The 14,085-nt window shown below is 50.0% G+C and overlaps 1 protein-coding gene across 7 annotated transcripts in view; it reads left to right on the top strand.

Annotated features, from left to right (window-relative positions):
• The window catches only part of ZCCHC2 (zinc finger CCHC-type containing 2), a 93,451-nt gene that overhangs the window by 61,945 nt on the left and 17,421 nt on the right, over nucleotides 1-14,085 (top strand). The window contains exons 14-17 of one of the 7 annotated variants that reach the window (XR_008425403.2): nucleotides 1,236-1,490; nucleotides 3,953-7,531; nucleotides 8,057-8,162; nucleotides 12,294-12,696. Coding sequence is in view for 1 of the 7 variants with exons in the window: in XM_053913358.2 (XP_053769333.1) it covers nucleotides 1,236-1,291 (56 nt within the window). In the remaining 6 variants the exon portion in view is untranslated. Of the gene's footprint in view, nucleotides 1-1,235; nucleotides 1,986-3,952; nucleotides 7,532-8,056; nucleotides 11,036-12,293; nucleotides 12,697-14,085 lie in introns of those variants that run through there. The other 6 variants (XR_008425405.2, XR_008425404.2, XR_008425402.2 and 3 more) reach the window with 6 other exon arrangements.

Consider the following 14,085-nt stretch of genomic DNA (forward strand, 5'->3'; position numbering starts at 1 on the left):
ATTCGGGTGGTCTGGGAACGGGCAGGAGTTATGGAGGGACAACAGGATTCTGTGCTGTGTAGTCCTCTGGGGACCGAGGCTGCAGCCACCCCGTGACACTGACATCCTCGATGTGTGGCCGCGGGCGGGGATGACAGGGCGGATTACACAAGCGTAACTTCTTATGGACCAGCCTTTGCCTACCTCACATCAGGCTAAACTCGGAACGCAGCCCCCCCCCCCCCCCCCAACACACACACACAGAGGAGGCTGGGAAGCATCTCTTCCTGTGGGCTCAAAAGAAGGGAAGTTGCACTGTCTGCAACAGTGCACCCCTCTGGTCACCGAACCATCTCGTCCTTCTTCCCACACTCAGACACACTCGCCCCCTTCTCTCTGCAGACAGCCCGACTTTGCCTCCAGGATTTCCAGGCCTGGGCTCGTCTCCCGCAGGCTCCGCTCCGACCTCTGAAGGACAGCCCCCTGTCCGCTTGCTCCATGGCTCCAGGCTTCATTCTCCTTTTCCAGTGTCTCCCCTTGGGGAGCAAGCCTTTTTCCTTGTCACTGTCCCATTCTGGGAGCGTTCTTCCCGCCATGGGTCCCCAAGGGCTGTGTTAGGTCTGCCACAGTCAAAGATGTCTTGGGGTGACTTCGTGAATGCTCTGGCAGTAATGGTCTCAGAAAGCGAGCAGGTGGAGTGAAATAGAGGAAATGCTGGGGGTGGGTAGGTTTGAGACACCCACAGGAAGTCTAGTTGGGCCCAGGAGCCTGAGCCTCAGTCCTCCAGGCTGAGGGCATCCCTACAGGGCACCACCACATAGCTGGCATTCATCAGGAAGCTCCTGCTTCCGGCTTGCAGCTGTGTGACTTCAAATTCCACCTCCATTGCCATGTGTCCGTCTCCCCTTATGTGTCCCCCTGTGTGGGTCTCTCCGTCCAGCTTCCCCTCCTTTTCTGAGGACACCAGTCATATTGGATAAAGGCCCACCCCAAAGACCTCATGCTAATGTATGACATCTGCGATGACCCTACTTCTAAATAAGGTCACGTTCACAGCTCTCAGAGGTTAGGGCTTCAACTTGTGTTTTTGGGAAACACAATTTGACCTGTAACAGTAACTACCGTGTGCCTGGCTCCTCCGTGGGTCTGGCTACTCTGAAACCCTCTCCTTTCATCCAAAAGGTCGGGGTCATTTCGGAACCACCCTGGTCATCACAGAGCTGCTTCCCTCCTGGTTTTGTTGGGGTCTCTTCTAGGTCTCTCTCTCCACTCTGCAATCCACATTGTACACACTTATCGTCACCGCAGCTGACGCAGATTCCCCGTGACAGTGGAGCAGAAGGGGGATAATCGCGGAAAGAAAGCGACCGCCTCCACTTGGCTCTGGGCCCAGAAGCTCCAGGGATGCAGGGGCAGCATCGCCATTGGGACTCACCCCCAATCCGTCCTGAGCCCCGCAGACACCATCGCAGCCTCTTTGAGTTGAATCTCCACCATGAGATCGACCACCTGTGAGTGGTGGGGGACTTGGGGGGCCCCTGTGACCTCACTTCCTTGCACTCAGTGAGTTCTGGCTGCCGGACCTGATGTCCGAGGCTGCTGCCTGCTGGGAGGGTTGCACCTCCTTTCAGCTGGCGCCTACCTCTCGGGAGATCTTCCTGGCTTTCCAGCCCTGCCTGAAGGTCTCCGGATTCACTGAGGGACCCAGTTCCCCGCATCCTTTGAGACACACCCCCTTTTGTAGGCCCGGGGTTTTTATGATGCTGCCACGGGGCGCTGTCTGTCAGTCCCCACTCTGCTGTCTCTTGACATCCACACAAACACTTTGGGTTCTCCCTGCGTTTGGATCACCGCGCCCTTGGGAGTGGCCAGCAATCAGTAGCTACGGTTGGGCCCCCCAGGCCAGCGGGCCAAGGCCTTCGTTGCTTGGCAAGAACTCGGGCTGGCCTCCTCATGCTCCTTGGGCGAGGGGGAGCACAAGACCTCACGGCTGGGCGCTGTTCCTCCCGGATCTGACTTCAACCTTGTTGAACAGTCGTGGGCTGGACTACGTCATGGAAGTAGTTGTGTGTGGGGCAGGCACTGAGAATGCACACTGCAGATTCTCGTTCTGTTATATGAAATGTAACAACATTTAAAAATAATCTCAGTTGCTTTGGCAAGCTGCCCATGGGTTGGCATTTCCATACACGGTCCCAGTCAGCCCCCACGGAGGGCTTCCGGAGGAACACACACTGCTTCCCTGACCGGGATCTCACTCGATCCTCCAAACAACCCTCAGGTCTGGTTTTAGGAGTCCCCGTCTTCTCACCGGGAAAGCAGAGGCAGAGACCATTTTAGTTGGTTCAGAGTCACAGGGCGAGGATAAGAACCCGTGTTTCCTAACTCCCAGCCCTATTCCTGGCAGGCAGCTTTGTCCGTGAGGCTGTTTCACGAGGAATGGAAGATGACATCAATAAACATTGATGTTCATCAATAAACATCTGCATGAGATGTTCACCCCGCTTACAAATGCATGGCAAGGTCACCCCACTTATGCCTCCAGCCTCCCTGGCCGCCTACCTTGGCTTCCTCGTTACCTTTGTTAGAGATTCACTTTGCTTTCTTCTGTGCTCATTAGGCAACACTCCGCTGGGGGGTGGGGGACGAATAATGAACTCCCTGGCACTTTGCATGCTCCCTGCCTCTCCTCCAGAGATCAGACTCTTTCATCCCTTTCCCTCATTTCCTCTGACGCACGCCTTTATGGCTTATGAGAGGATGTGCTTGTCTGTTCTGTTCCAAAGACTCAGAGGTCATTTCAGTCCCTGCTTCTGTAAGAAGGAGGAGGTCGGAGGGAGGCAGCCCAGCAGCCTCCCCTGTGACCCCTTCATCTGTTTGCATGTTTGCATCGTCAGTTTTCAGCAGTTATTGTCCTGTATATGAAAATACGGACCCTTATTTTGACAGCTGGCTGTGTCTCGGGTCCTGGAAGCTGTCGTTTGGGAGAGGGGGGATGACAGCAGATGAGCAGCAGCTGGGCTGCGCGGCAGTCGCCCGAGTGCAGCTGTGGGTGGCTAGAGTGGGATTCGGGATTGGGGGCAGGGGCATTCGTGTCTGCTTCGTGTTTTGCCCAGTTGCCTGGGCTGGATATCATTAGGCTGCAAGCACCATGCTGTCTCATTAGAACCAGGGAAGATGGAAGGAGAGAGAGCAAAGGGACAAGGAGAGAAAAAGAAAGGAGAGTAGCAGAGAGCGCCCCAAAGGTGGGTCAGAGGGAAGGGGGGCGCCTCATGTGGGGGAGAGAAATCCCAGAAAGGGAAAGGGGAAAACCAAGTGGCAATGGGGTGCTGGGCACATGGGGGGACTGATGGCCCGAGCTGAGCTTGGTCCTTGTCCGTTTTGACTGTTAGAAGAAAGTACCACAGATTGGGTGACTTACAAACAACCGAAATTTATTTCTCGCTGTCGGGAGGCTGAAGTTCGAGGTCAGGGTGCCAGCTTGGTCGGGTTCTGGTGCAAGCCCTCTCCTGGGTCGCAGACAGCCGGCAGTTTGCTCTGTCCTCACACCATGGAAGGAAGGGGCACGGGAGCTCTCTGGGTCTCTTCTTATGAGGACACTAATCCTATTCGTGGGGGCTCCACCCTCATGGCCTAAGAAGACCCTAAACCTCCCCCCTCCAGAAACATCCCACTGGGGGTTAGGATCTCAACGTCAGGTTCTGGGACCCAGAGATCTCCATGGGGGACCCTGGCCCAGTGTATGGCTCACTCATCTGGTGTGTACACTGAGCCCCGCCCCCGGCCACAGCAGTGAGTGGGCATGGCCCAGGCTCCTGAGGAAAACACCTCCTACGAAGGGGGTTTTCAGTAGGAAGAGTTGGATCCATTGCAAAATTTAGCATTTATAACTAGGCCCCAGAACCCACCCTGAGCTAGTGACGTCATTCTAAAGCCCGCTGGATTATTAATCCGTGTTTTGCCTTCCTCATAGTTGGCTGTGTCTGCGGGCAGAAGAGCTTCTTTGGGTGCAGCTGAGAAAACTGGGAGCAGCCTGGAGCGGGCACACGCTCGCTTGTGTTCGGAGTGGCATTATTCGCGGTAGTGCGAAGGCGGAAAGGACCCACATGGCATCAGTGGGTGGACGGAGAAACAAAGTGCAGTCTGTACACAGAATGGAATATTCTTCAGCCTTAGAAAAGGAAGGAGGTTCTCACACGTGCTGCAACATGGTTGAGACTTGAGGACATTATACTAATTGGTAACATTAAGGTTCAAGCTAGCTTCCCCAGCTGATTCTGTGCAATGAGTTCTCTTCCCAGGGGGTAATAAACACTGCCTCGGGCCGGCTTCACCAGCCCAGTGGTTCCCCAAGTGTGGTCTGTGGGCCAGCAGCAGTACCACCTGGGTCCTAATTAGAGAACCAAGTTCTCAGGCCCCATCCCGGACCTGCTGCATCAGAGGCTCCGGGGAGGGGCCCGGCCACCCGCTTTGGCAAACCCTGATTCACACGGATGTGGGAATGCTGAGCTGGATCTTTGCACAACCCCTAGTTTGCTGATGTGCTGACAACTAACCCAGAACTTTTGGACAACTGGACATGTCATCTCCCCATGCGTGTGACCAGTTCCTGCAGAAACTGACGATTTATTCTCTTCTCTGATGTCGGCCTGGAAACACGATGTGTACATCGCTGGAGTTGGAAAAGTTAATGAAAAGCATTAGAAATGCTCCGGCCCCACAGGCCACGCCTAGTGCAATTCGCAGAAACTTCAAGGAGGTACATTTTGGCTCAGTAAAAGGAAAGAACTTTCTTCTGGTTGCAGGACTCTGGCCATGGGAGGGGTTTCCTTGGGGTGGAGTGCCAGACAGTCCCTGCAGGTGTGCCTTCCAGGTGAGGAGGAAGCTTATGCACGAACTGGCCTGGGTCTCAGGTTCCCACGTGCGGGTCTGAACTAGGCCAGTACCAGGACCACCTGGGCTTTATTAACAATAAACTCCGGAGACCCGCTCTGAAGGATCCTGATTTGTCACAGCTGGCCTTGTGCTGGCTCATGGGTGATTTTGAAACACTAGCTCTGAGGATTATTAACCCAGGTGTATTTGACTTTTCAATTCTACAACTGTGCAGAACAGGATGGGAAGGTTAGCTCCTGACAAGTTGGAAAAGGAGGGAAGGTTAAAGAATTTTCAGATGAGAAGTTTATATAAAAAGTACGGTGGATGGCGGCGCACTCACCTCTACCACAGGTGCCCATGAGACCCACGTCTAAACTACCACAGAAAATTTGGATTCAAAGAAGAAAAATTTCTTGGCAAGGAGGACAATTAAACATTGGGACAGGCTAGAGGAGCTGATCGTGGGAGGTTCTTCTCTACAGGTGTCTACACCCGGGAGGGCTCCTCACCTGTCTGGAATGATGTTGGGGATGGCTTCAAACTCGCGTCCTGACATGGTGCTGATCTTCCACCTTCCAGCGCAGCACAGGGGAGGACACCACACGGTTCCCCTCACGCTGCAGGCTCGCGCCCCTCCTCACTAGGTTGCTGATAAAACAATCAGCGAGTGGTGAACGGATAACATGTCCATACACTAATAAGACCTGGCTTGAATAGGCGCACAACCCAGTCCCTTATGGGCCCAGCAGGCACTTAATCCCCTGTGGGCGATTTCAGGGGCATCAGCTCTTGTCTGAGCATTTATCCATGGGCACCAGGTCTCCGACATGGAACATAAGGGAGAGACTTCTAGCAGACCTAGTATCTTTCTGTGGTTCTGATGTGGAGACTCCGCTGCGGTTAGACATGCAGGCCAAGTGCTGAGAAGGGATCTTCAAGTGAAAAGGATGGCAGGAAGGAAGTCGCTGGACAAACACAGCTAGGAATAGCAACGGCTCCACCCCAGTGCCCGTGAGGCGCTGACCTGGGGCCTAGGCAGTGACGAGGGACCTGGCTGGGGGGCCAGGCCGGTGGAGACACAGCCATCACTGCATGTAAAGGTCTTGTGAATTTCTGCTCCAGGAAAGACAGTCCTGAAGAGAGAGGCCCTTGTAGTTTTCCCTTTCTTCGAGATGGAGACATAACCAAAACCGGTGTGGAGTCGTCCCAGCAGTCGGCAGACTCACTCTGGCCTGGAGCACGTTTATAAAGTGCTGTCTGGTGGTTTAAAACGCTGGCTCTGGAGCCCAGTGATTGGGATTAGAGCCGCCCTCTCCCACTTGACCTGAGACAATTTCTTAACACTTCCAGGCCTCAGTTTCCTTATTTGCTACATAAATGCCGTAACTGGACCTTCCCAATGCCAGGCAGACACCTGGCACCAGTCTGTGACCAAGGGTTCAGCATTCCTTGGCAAAATGGGAGAAACAATGACAATGACACGCAGGTGCGTGGTGGCATTCGCTGCTGATGAGCTTTCTTTGCGAGTGCACAACTTCCTTTGCTTTTGGAAATAAGGCGTGTCTTAGCAGGTCTTTTTAGTTTCGTGTTCTCTGCAACTTTAAGTCAGTCCTTGATTCTTTCCCCTGGTCTGTGAAATCCAAGAGTCTGAGAACATTCTTCTAAAAGGGGTAAGGGAAGTAAGGAGAGGGTGGGCAGGGCTCTCACTGGGCGGACCTGCCTGATGCTGCAAGGGCAGGGACTTGGAGCGGGCTGATGTCTCCCCTGCTTCTTGTACCAGCACAAGCTTCTCCTCCTGCGTCTCATGGTCTTTTTTTTTTTTTTTAAAAAAACCTGTTCCTTGGCTAATTTCCCTCTCTCTTTGAGTATGTTTCTAACCTTATTCTCTCTATTGCTTTTGCTTCAGCCCTCGAAAGGTAGCAGAATTTGTCCTCTACCCCCAAACTATGTCACTTCAGGTAAGGATTATTTTGAGCGGAAGGCAACTGAGAAGACGTAGATAACAGGAAAAGCCCTCTGCCCTCACCTAGTCACCTAAAAGCAGGACATGAATTTAAAAGGTGTGCCCCCACCCCTGCCCTCTCTACCAGAAAGGACCGAGTGGCTTGCCGGAGATAATGTGAGACACTTGCTGAGACCCTGTCACGGGAGCCTGCGTGGCTGACTTTGCTAACTAGCCCTGGCCTTCCCCTGAGTTCCCTCACGTGGCTCCAGCCCAGACACTCAGAGACCTTTCCCTTTGTCTTGTCACTGCTGAAACATTTTTTCTTTGGCTAAGATGCCGTAGGAGCCCAAGTTCAAACTGCCCCTTGAACTGTTTGTCTCTGGGTGCTCCCATGTGCTTGTGCAACACACGTGTTAACAGACGCCTGTTTGTGTTCCTGCTGTTTGATCTTTCTGTCAGTCCACCAAGGAACCTAAGAAAGTAGAGGGAGGAAAAGTTACGTTTTTCTCTCCTACACCCTTTAAGCTATTTTCTCTTGCCCCACCCCGACCCGCTTTTCGGCATTCTCCTTGCCCCGTCCACCTCCTCCTCACACACTTCACATCTTCCTGACTTTCTTTTCGAGCCACAGGTGCTGCTCAGCCAGGTGACTTCGGTGGAGGACACGCAGGTGCTGGGTGCGGTGGGGCAGAGCTGTGCCCTGGCCCCTCCGGGTGGAGGTCTATACAGGTGACAAGATCAGTTTTCCCGTCCCCAGACGACAGGTCGTTAGTTGAGCAGCTTCCTCTTAGCACCAGAGTTTGGATCCCTGCCCAGGTCCCTTCCAACAACGGGGACCCATTCTGGGCAGCAAATCTGAGGGAGCACAGGCTCTAAGGGTCAGAGCCGAGGGACAGACAGGAGCCTGTGATTTTAGCAGTTCCCCTGAAATCTAGGGGTGAGACACTTCTTTGTAGAGAGCCAGCCGGGCCAACGAATCCTGGTTCGGTTGGGACTTCCCTGGTCTCAGCTCTGAGAGCCCCACGTTCTGGGAACCCCCTGGCGCACTGGGACAGCGGGTCCCCTCAGAGCCACTAGTGACCAACCCTCTACTGGACTATTTGTCAGTCATTAGGCAGAGGTGGGCCTAGTTCGGAGAACAAAACCAGGGAGAAGAGATTAGGATCATTTAACCCCAAGAAGGGGAAGCTGGGGGTGGGGTGGGGTGGGACAAGGCTATTTTGGTAACAACCTTCACGTGTGTTCCCTGGGTAGGCCAGAATGTGTGTCCAGATGCTGTCTGTCCATCTCCACCCAAGCTCAGAGCCTGAGGAAATGGGTGTGAGTGGAGCCCAAACGTACCACGCCGCATTTCCTGGTGGTGAGTATTCTTAGACCCTAGAATGAGTTTCTAAGACAGATGAGGCATTGTGCTCGGAGTTCTTCAGCAGGGCAAATTCCCCAGGGTTTTCAGTGTCTGGGTGTGGCCCGAGAGCTGAGGGGATGGGCGAACCACACTTCCAAGGCTCCTTCCAACCCTAGGCTTCTGTCCACCTATCTGTCCCTGACGGCTCTGATTATTTCTTGTGTCCTCTGTTGCCTGCAGTTAAACCTTATGACAACAAAGCGCTTTGATTCCAGGCTCCAGGGAGGCAGTCAAGCTTCCCCAAAGCGTGATGGAACGATCAGCACCTTTGTTTTCCTCAAGGATGCTTAAACAGAGAAGGTCATTTATTGGTCAAACAACTTCATGACAATGTTAGAGATTTTAAGGCAGGGGTAACAACTCCCTGACATCCCATTATTCTTCTGGGCTGAGTGACCCAGCTTCTGCGCTCACTCTCTGTCCTGAGCTTTCCCCGGGTTTCACTCCTGTTTGACCCGAGTCCAACCTTACCCACTTAGGATCCGCACCCAGCACGGTGACTGGGCTCTGTTGAATGATGATAGTGAGAATGAGAACCAAAACAGACTAAAAAAAGAAACCAGACCTATGCGATTTACGCTATTTCTAATGTTAAAGATCAGCGTATTGTCCTTCATGGAATTGTCCCATGTTCTAGGAAATCAAACTGAGCCATGTGGCGAATCGCCGCGGTTAAGCGGGAGGGCTGTGGGCTTGGTGGTGAGTTCTTGTTTGAAGGATGTTCCGCACTTCACACAAACAGTTCTGTTTGTTGGGATTTGAGCACTGGAGACCTGAGCATCTCCTGCCAGTGTGCTGTTTGTTCTGGGGTCCTCCTTGCTTACCTCTGATCCAGCTCACCACCCCCAAAGTGAGAAGCTGATGGCATGAACTCTCTGGCTGACATTTCTCTCATCGGCCCCTCAGGGGTGTTCCTTGGCATATTAGGGTTTTCTAGAGAAACGGAACTAATAGCATGTGTGTATGTGGAGAGAGAGATGTATTTCAAGGAATTGGCTGGCAAGTTCAAAATCTGCAGGGTGGGCCCTTGGGCTGTAGAATTCTTCCTGCTCTCCGAGGTCAGTCCTTGTCCTATTCTAGTCTTCGGCTGATTGGCTGATGCCCACCCACATTATGAAGGGCAGTGTGCTGTACTCAGATGGCTTAAATGTTAATCTCACCTAAAAACACTCTCTCGAAACATCCGGAATAATGTTTGACCAAACGCCTAGGCACCATGCCCCAGCCACACTGACACATAAAATTAGACATCACATTGGACTCTGCCTGCCCATGTGCTCAGCTCAGTCCCTCATCGTACCCCTGACCCTGACCCCTTGCAGTTGAACCTTGCTGTTGTACAACTTTCTATTTCCTGCAATCTAATGGCTGTGAGGTAGTGTCTCAGTTTTAATACAATCAGCATTTCTCTGATTATGAGTTTGAGAGTCTTTTCATAGATTTATTGGCCATCCTGGTTTTACTTCTGTTTCTCCCTCCCACCCTTTTTATTGAATTTATTGGGGCAACACTGGTTAACAAAATGACACAGGTTTCAGGTGCACAATTCCACAACACAACATCTGTACACTGTATTGTGTGTTCACCGCTCTAACTCAGTCTCCCTTTGTTGCCATTTATTCCCCCCAGTACCCTCCCCTACCTCCTCATACTGCCCCTCCCCCCAGCAATCACCACACTGTTGTCTGTGTCCATGAGTTTTTTCTCTTTTTTTCTTTTTTGCTTAATCACCCAACCCCCTCACCTTGTGATTTTCTTTTTCGTATTTTTGCCATTTTTCTATTTTTTTCTTGCTGACATGCAAGAGTTTCTTAGATATTCTGTTTTAATCTTCTGTTCTTTTTATGCAAAATACCTTCTTCCAGCATATCTCCTGTCTGTTACCTCTGTCTAGGGTGTCTCGTTTTAAAGGAAAAGATTTACCTGTGACGTTGTTACATCCGTTCAGTTTTTTTAATTTCATTTGCATTGTGTTTGTTCTGAGCCTTGTTCTGATCAGCGAGCTTTTGCTGTGTAACAAACCCTCTGAAGCACATCGGCTTAAGCCAACAGTGATGAATTGGTGGGAGCTGGTGAGTGGTTCTGCTTCCTGGGGCCGGGAGGTGGAGGGTGGCCTCACTTGTGGGGACCTTAGCTGAGGAGGCTGGATCTGTCACTCCACATGGTCTCCTATCCTCCTGGAGGCTGACCCAGGCTTCCTCACTCAGCCAGCAGCAGGGGAGGGCAAGCCCCAGTGTGCATGCGCTTTTCTACCCTCTGCTTCTGCTTCTGCTTCTGCTTCTTCATGCTGCTAAGTCCAGGTCCAAAGCAAGTCACACAGCCAAGCCCAGATTTGGGGAATGGGAAGAAAGATTCCATCTACCTCCTGATGGGAGGTGGGAGGAGCAGAGGAGCTGCAAATTATGTGTCTGTCTGTTTCAATATGCTATTTTTAATTTTTTAAAATTATTTTATTGTTGTTCAATTACAGTTGTCTGCATTTTCTCCCCACCCCTCCCTCCACCCCCATCCAAACCCACCTCCCTCCCTTGCTTCCACCCTCTCCCTTGGTTTTGTCTAAATGTCCTTTATAGTAGTTCCTGAAAACCCTTGTCCCCACTGTCCCCCCTCCCCTCTGGCTATTGTTAGATTGTTCTTAATTTCAATGACTCTGGTTATATTTTGTTTGCTTTTTTCTTTTGTTGATTATGTTCCAGTTAAAGGTGAGATCATATGGTATTTGTCCCTCACCGCCTGGCTTATTTCATTTAGCATAATGCTCTCCAGTTCCATCCATGCTGTCACAAAGGGTATAAGCTCCTTCTTTCTCTCTGCTGCGTAGAATTCCATTGTGTAAGTGTTACAGAGCAGAGGGGCCAGGGGGTGGTTTCTTCACGATAAATTATTACAGAAAGGATTCCGCCTTTCTGTCTCTGGAGGTTCCTTCCCCTCACGCCCACCTGCTAGGTTCGCAATGCCCGCCGCCAGAGGAAAGACGTCTCTCAATGCCAGAGACTGGTGAAAAGGAAAGGAATTGTTTATTTGAAAGTTACACAAACTTAGAATAATGACCTAATGTCTTCAATAAGATACTAAAGTCCTCTAGAATACCCACAGATGCACAGTCCTTCCCTCTCCCTGTGCCCAGTCCGGGGTACCGTGTCTCAGGAAAAGAAGTAGAAGTCCGTGATTCAGGCTCCCGGCACCATCAGCTGTGTGGCTGCTGCAATCTCCAGTCAATCCAAAGCCATGTGGCTCCTTCTCATGGCCCACCAGCAAGAGTCCTCTCTCCCCTTTCTCTATGGCTGCAAAGTCTCTCCTGCTGCCTAAGCCACGTGGCAAGAAGAAGCACTCCAAAACCTCGTGGTCCTCTCTACTCTCCTTCAGAACCGTGTGGTCCTTTTCCCCACTTCAGAACCTTGTGGGTCTACTCTTTCCTTCAGAGCCGCATGGTCTCTTCTTCTCCCCCAAAACCTTGTGGTCCTCCCCACTCTTTGAAGCCGCGTGGTCTCCTCTCCCTATGGCTGCCGGGCCTAGGTTTAAATCCCAGTGCCCATCTTCCTTTGCAGCCCCATTTCCGACTCCTCCTACAGTCAGCTACACCTGCCAGCATCCCCGTATTCTTCCAGCTTTACTGGGCTGCCATAGTAAGTCTGGGCAGGTGTGGCCCCATGGCATGGAGCCAATCATCTCCAAGCTCTCACGCAAGTGCTGTAACCAGGGGGAGTTGCTTCTCAGTCACATCGTGGGTGGAAGTCACTCCCATCTCCCTGGCTCAAAGCAGGGCCACAGCTATTTAACGTATCTATGAAACCAGTTAAAGGTTATAGATATGTTAAATGACTGTGCCAGGGGTTAGCTGCAAAGCTCTTGCTACCCAAAACAGCTCTGAATGGCCCTGTTCCACGTGTCCCATCCCCCTTGGCTCAGGCCTGTGGGGATGAGGACATCCTATACACATTTTTCTAATATTTCCTGGACACCCCGAGTCCTGGACCCCATCACAAATCCCTTCTTGGGGCCCTCCTCTTGGCTGCACCCTGCTTCATAAGCAATCTAAGTGCCCATCAGCAAATGAGTGGATTAATATGCTATTTTTTAAAGCAGGTTTAGGTTCAGAGCAAAATTGATCGAAGGTACGGAGATTTCCCATATACTCCCTGCCCCCAGCGTGAAGAGATGCCCCTGCTATCTCCACCCTCCACCGGAGCGGCCCGTTTGTTCCAGCCAATGTGCTTCCGCGGACACAGCCTGCCACCCCGAGTCCATAGTTTACTTTAGGGCTTATTCTCGGTGATGTGCACTCAGAGGGTTCGGACCAACGGGTCGTGACATGTACCCATCATTGTAGTTTCATTCAGAGTAATGTCACCGCCCCAAATGTCCTCCGGGCTCCACTTGTTCATTTTCCCAACCTTCCTTGTTACCACAGGCTTGTAAAGGTGTTCTCCTGGGTTTCCTGTGATGGGTTTATAGTCTTAAAACTATTGGGCATTTCTTTACTATATTTAAGTTATTTAAATTTTAATATATCTCATCTATAATTATATAATTATATAATTATATTTGTTATTATGTAATATATTAATATAATTGTATATTATACATTCATTAAAAATAGATTTTTTAAAGAATGAACCACATTTCCTAAGGCCTATTATTACTTACTCTTTATTTTTTCCTCTACTCTACAATGACAGCTCTATTATATACCAATTCCCCATATATATATATGGGTCTGTTTCCAAACTTTCTATTCTATTTAAAAACATTTTTTTAAATCCTCACCTGAGGATGTGTTTATTGCTTTTTTTTAAGAGAGAGAGTGAGTTAGGGAGAGGGAGAAAGAGAGAGAAACATCAATGTGAGAGAGAAACTTCGATTAATTGCCTCCTGTATGTGCCGTGACCAGGGATCGAACCCACAGACTTTTGGTATACAGGACAATGCTCCAACCAACTGAGCCACCTGGCCAGGGCTCTGTTCTGTCTATTTCCTATGTTTATGCTTTGTAATATGGGTTACTATATAGTAGGTCTATTTCTTCTTTGCTTTTCTTTCTCAGAATTCTCTTGGCTATTTGTGAATTTTTACACTTCTTCATAAATTTTACAATTGTTTTGTCTAACTAAAAAGTCACCTAAATTCATAAGTTCCAGGGCTCTGAGGTACAATATGGTGACTGGAGTTAACAGTGCTGGATTGTACCCTCAAAAGTTGCTGTGCGGGTAGAGCTTTAATATTCCAACTGTAACAACAGGAAAATGGTGATTATGTGAGGTGAAGGATGTATTAACTAACCTTGTTATGGTAATCACTTCACAATATATACGTCTGTGTATCAGATCATTACATTGTACTCCCTAAGCTTACATAATGTAACGTGTCACTTATATCTCTGTAAAGCTGGAACAAGCATCTTGAGGTTTTGATTAAAATTACATTGATTTGAAGATTAATTTGGAGAAAGTTAACATTATTCTGTGCTGAGTTGGCCCATTCGTAAATGTGGAACACATCTCTCTGTTTACTTAGGTGGGCTTTTATGCCATTTATTAGAATTTTTATTTTTCCCCATGTGAGTTTTTTGGTTAGGTTAATTCATACACACTTGATAACTTTTGATACTTTTTCAACAAAATCCAACAATGCTGTCTTTTTCCCCTGCATTTTACCACACTTCAAATGCTATAGGTGTGGCCTAATGGAATTGTTGAAATGCTGTAGTGAAGCTCTGGACCTGAGGGTTATAACAATATTAATATTTGAGATGATATCATTCATCATGCCTTTTAAAATGCACCAAATGATCAGTTTCAAAAAGAAATCAGCTTGTTGAAGTAGTCACCCAAGAGATTTTAATAGACTTTTCTCTCCCAGTAACGCAGGAGGTCAGTTC

Source organism: Desmodus rotundus, chromosome 10 (genome assembly GCF_022682495.2).
Source record: "Desmodus rotundus isolate HL8 chromosome 10, HLdesRot8A.1, whole genome shotgun sequence".
NCBI classification, from domain to species: domain Eukaryota; kingdom Metazoa; phylum Chordata; class Mammalia; order Chiroptera; family Phyllostomidae; genus Desmodus; species Desmodus rotundus.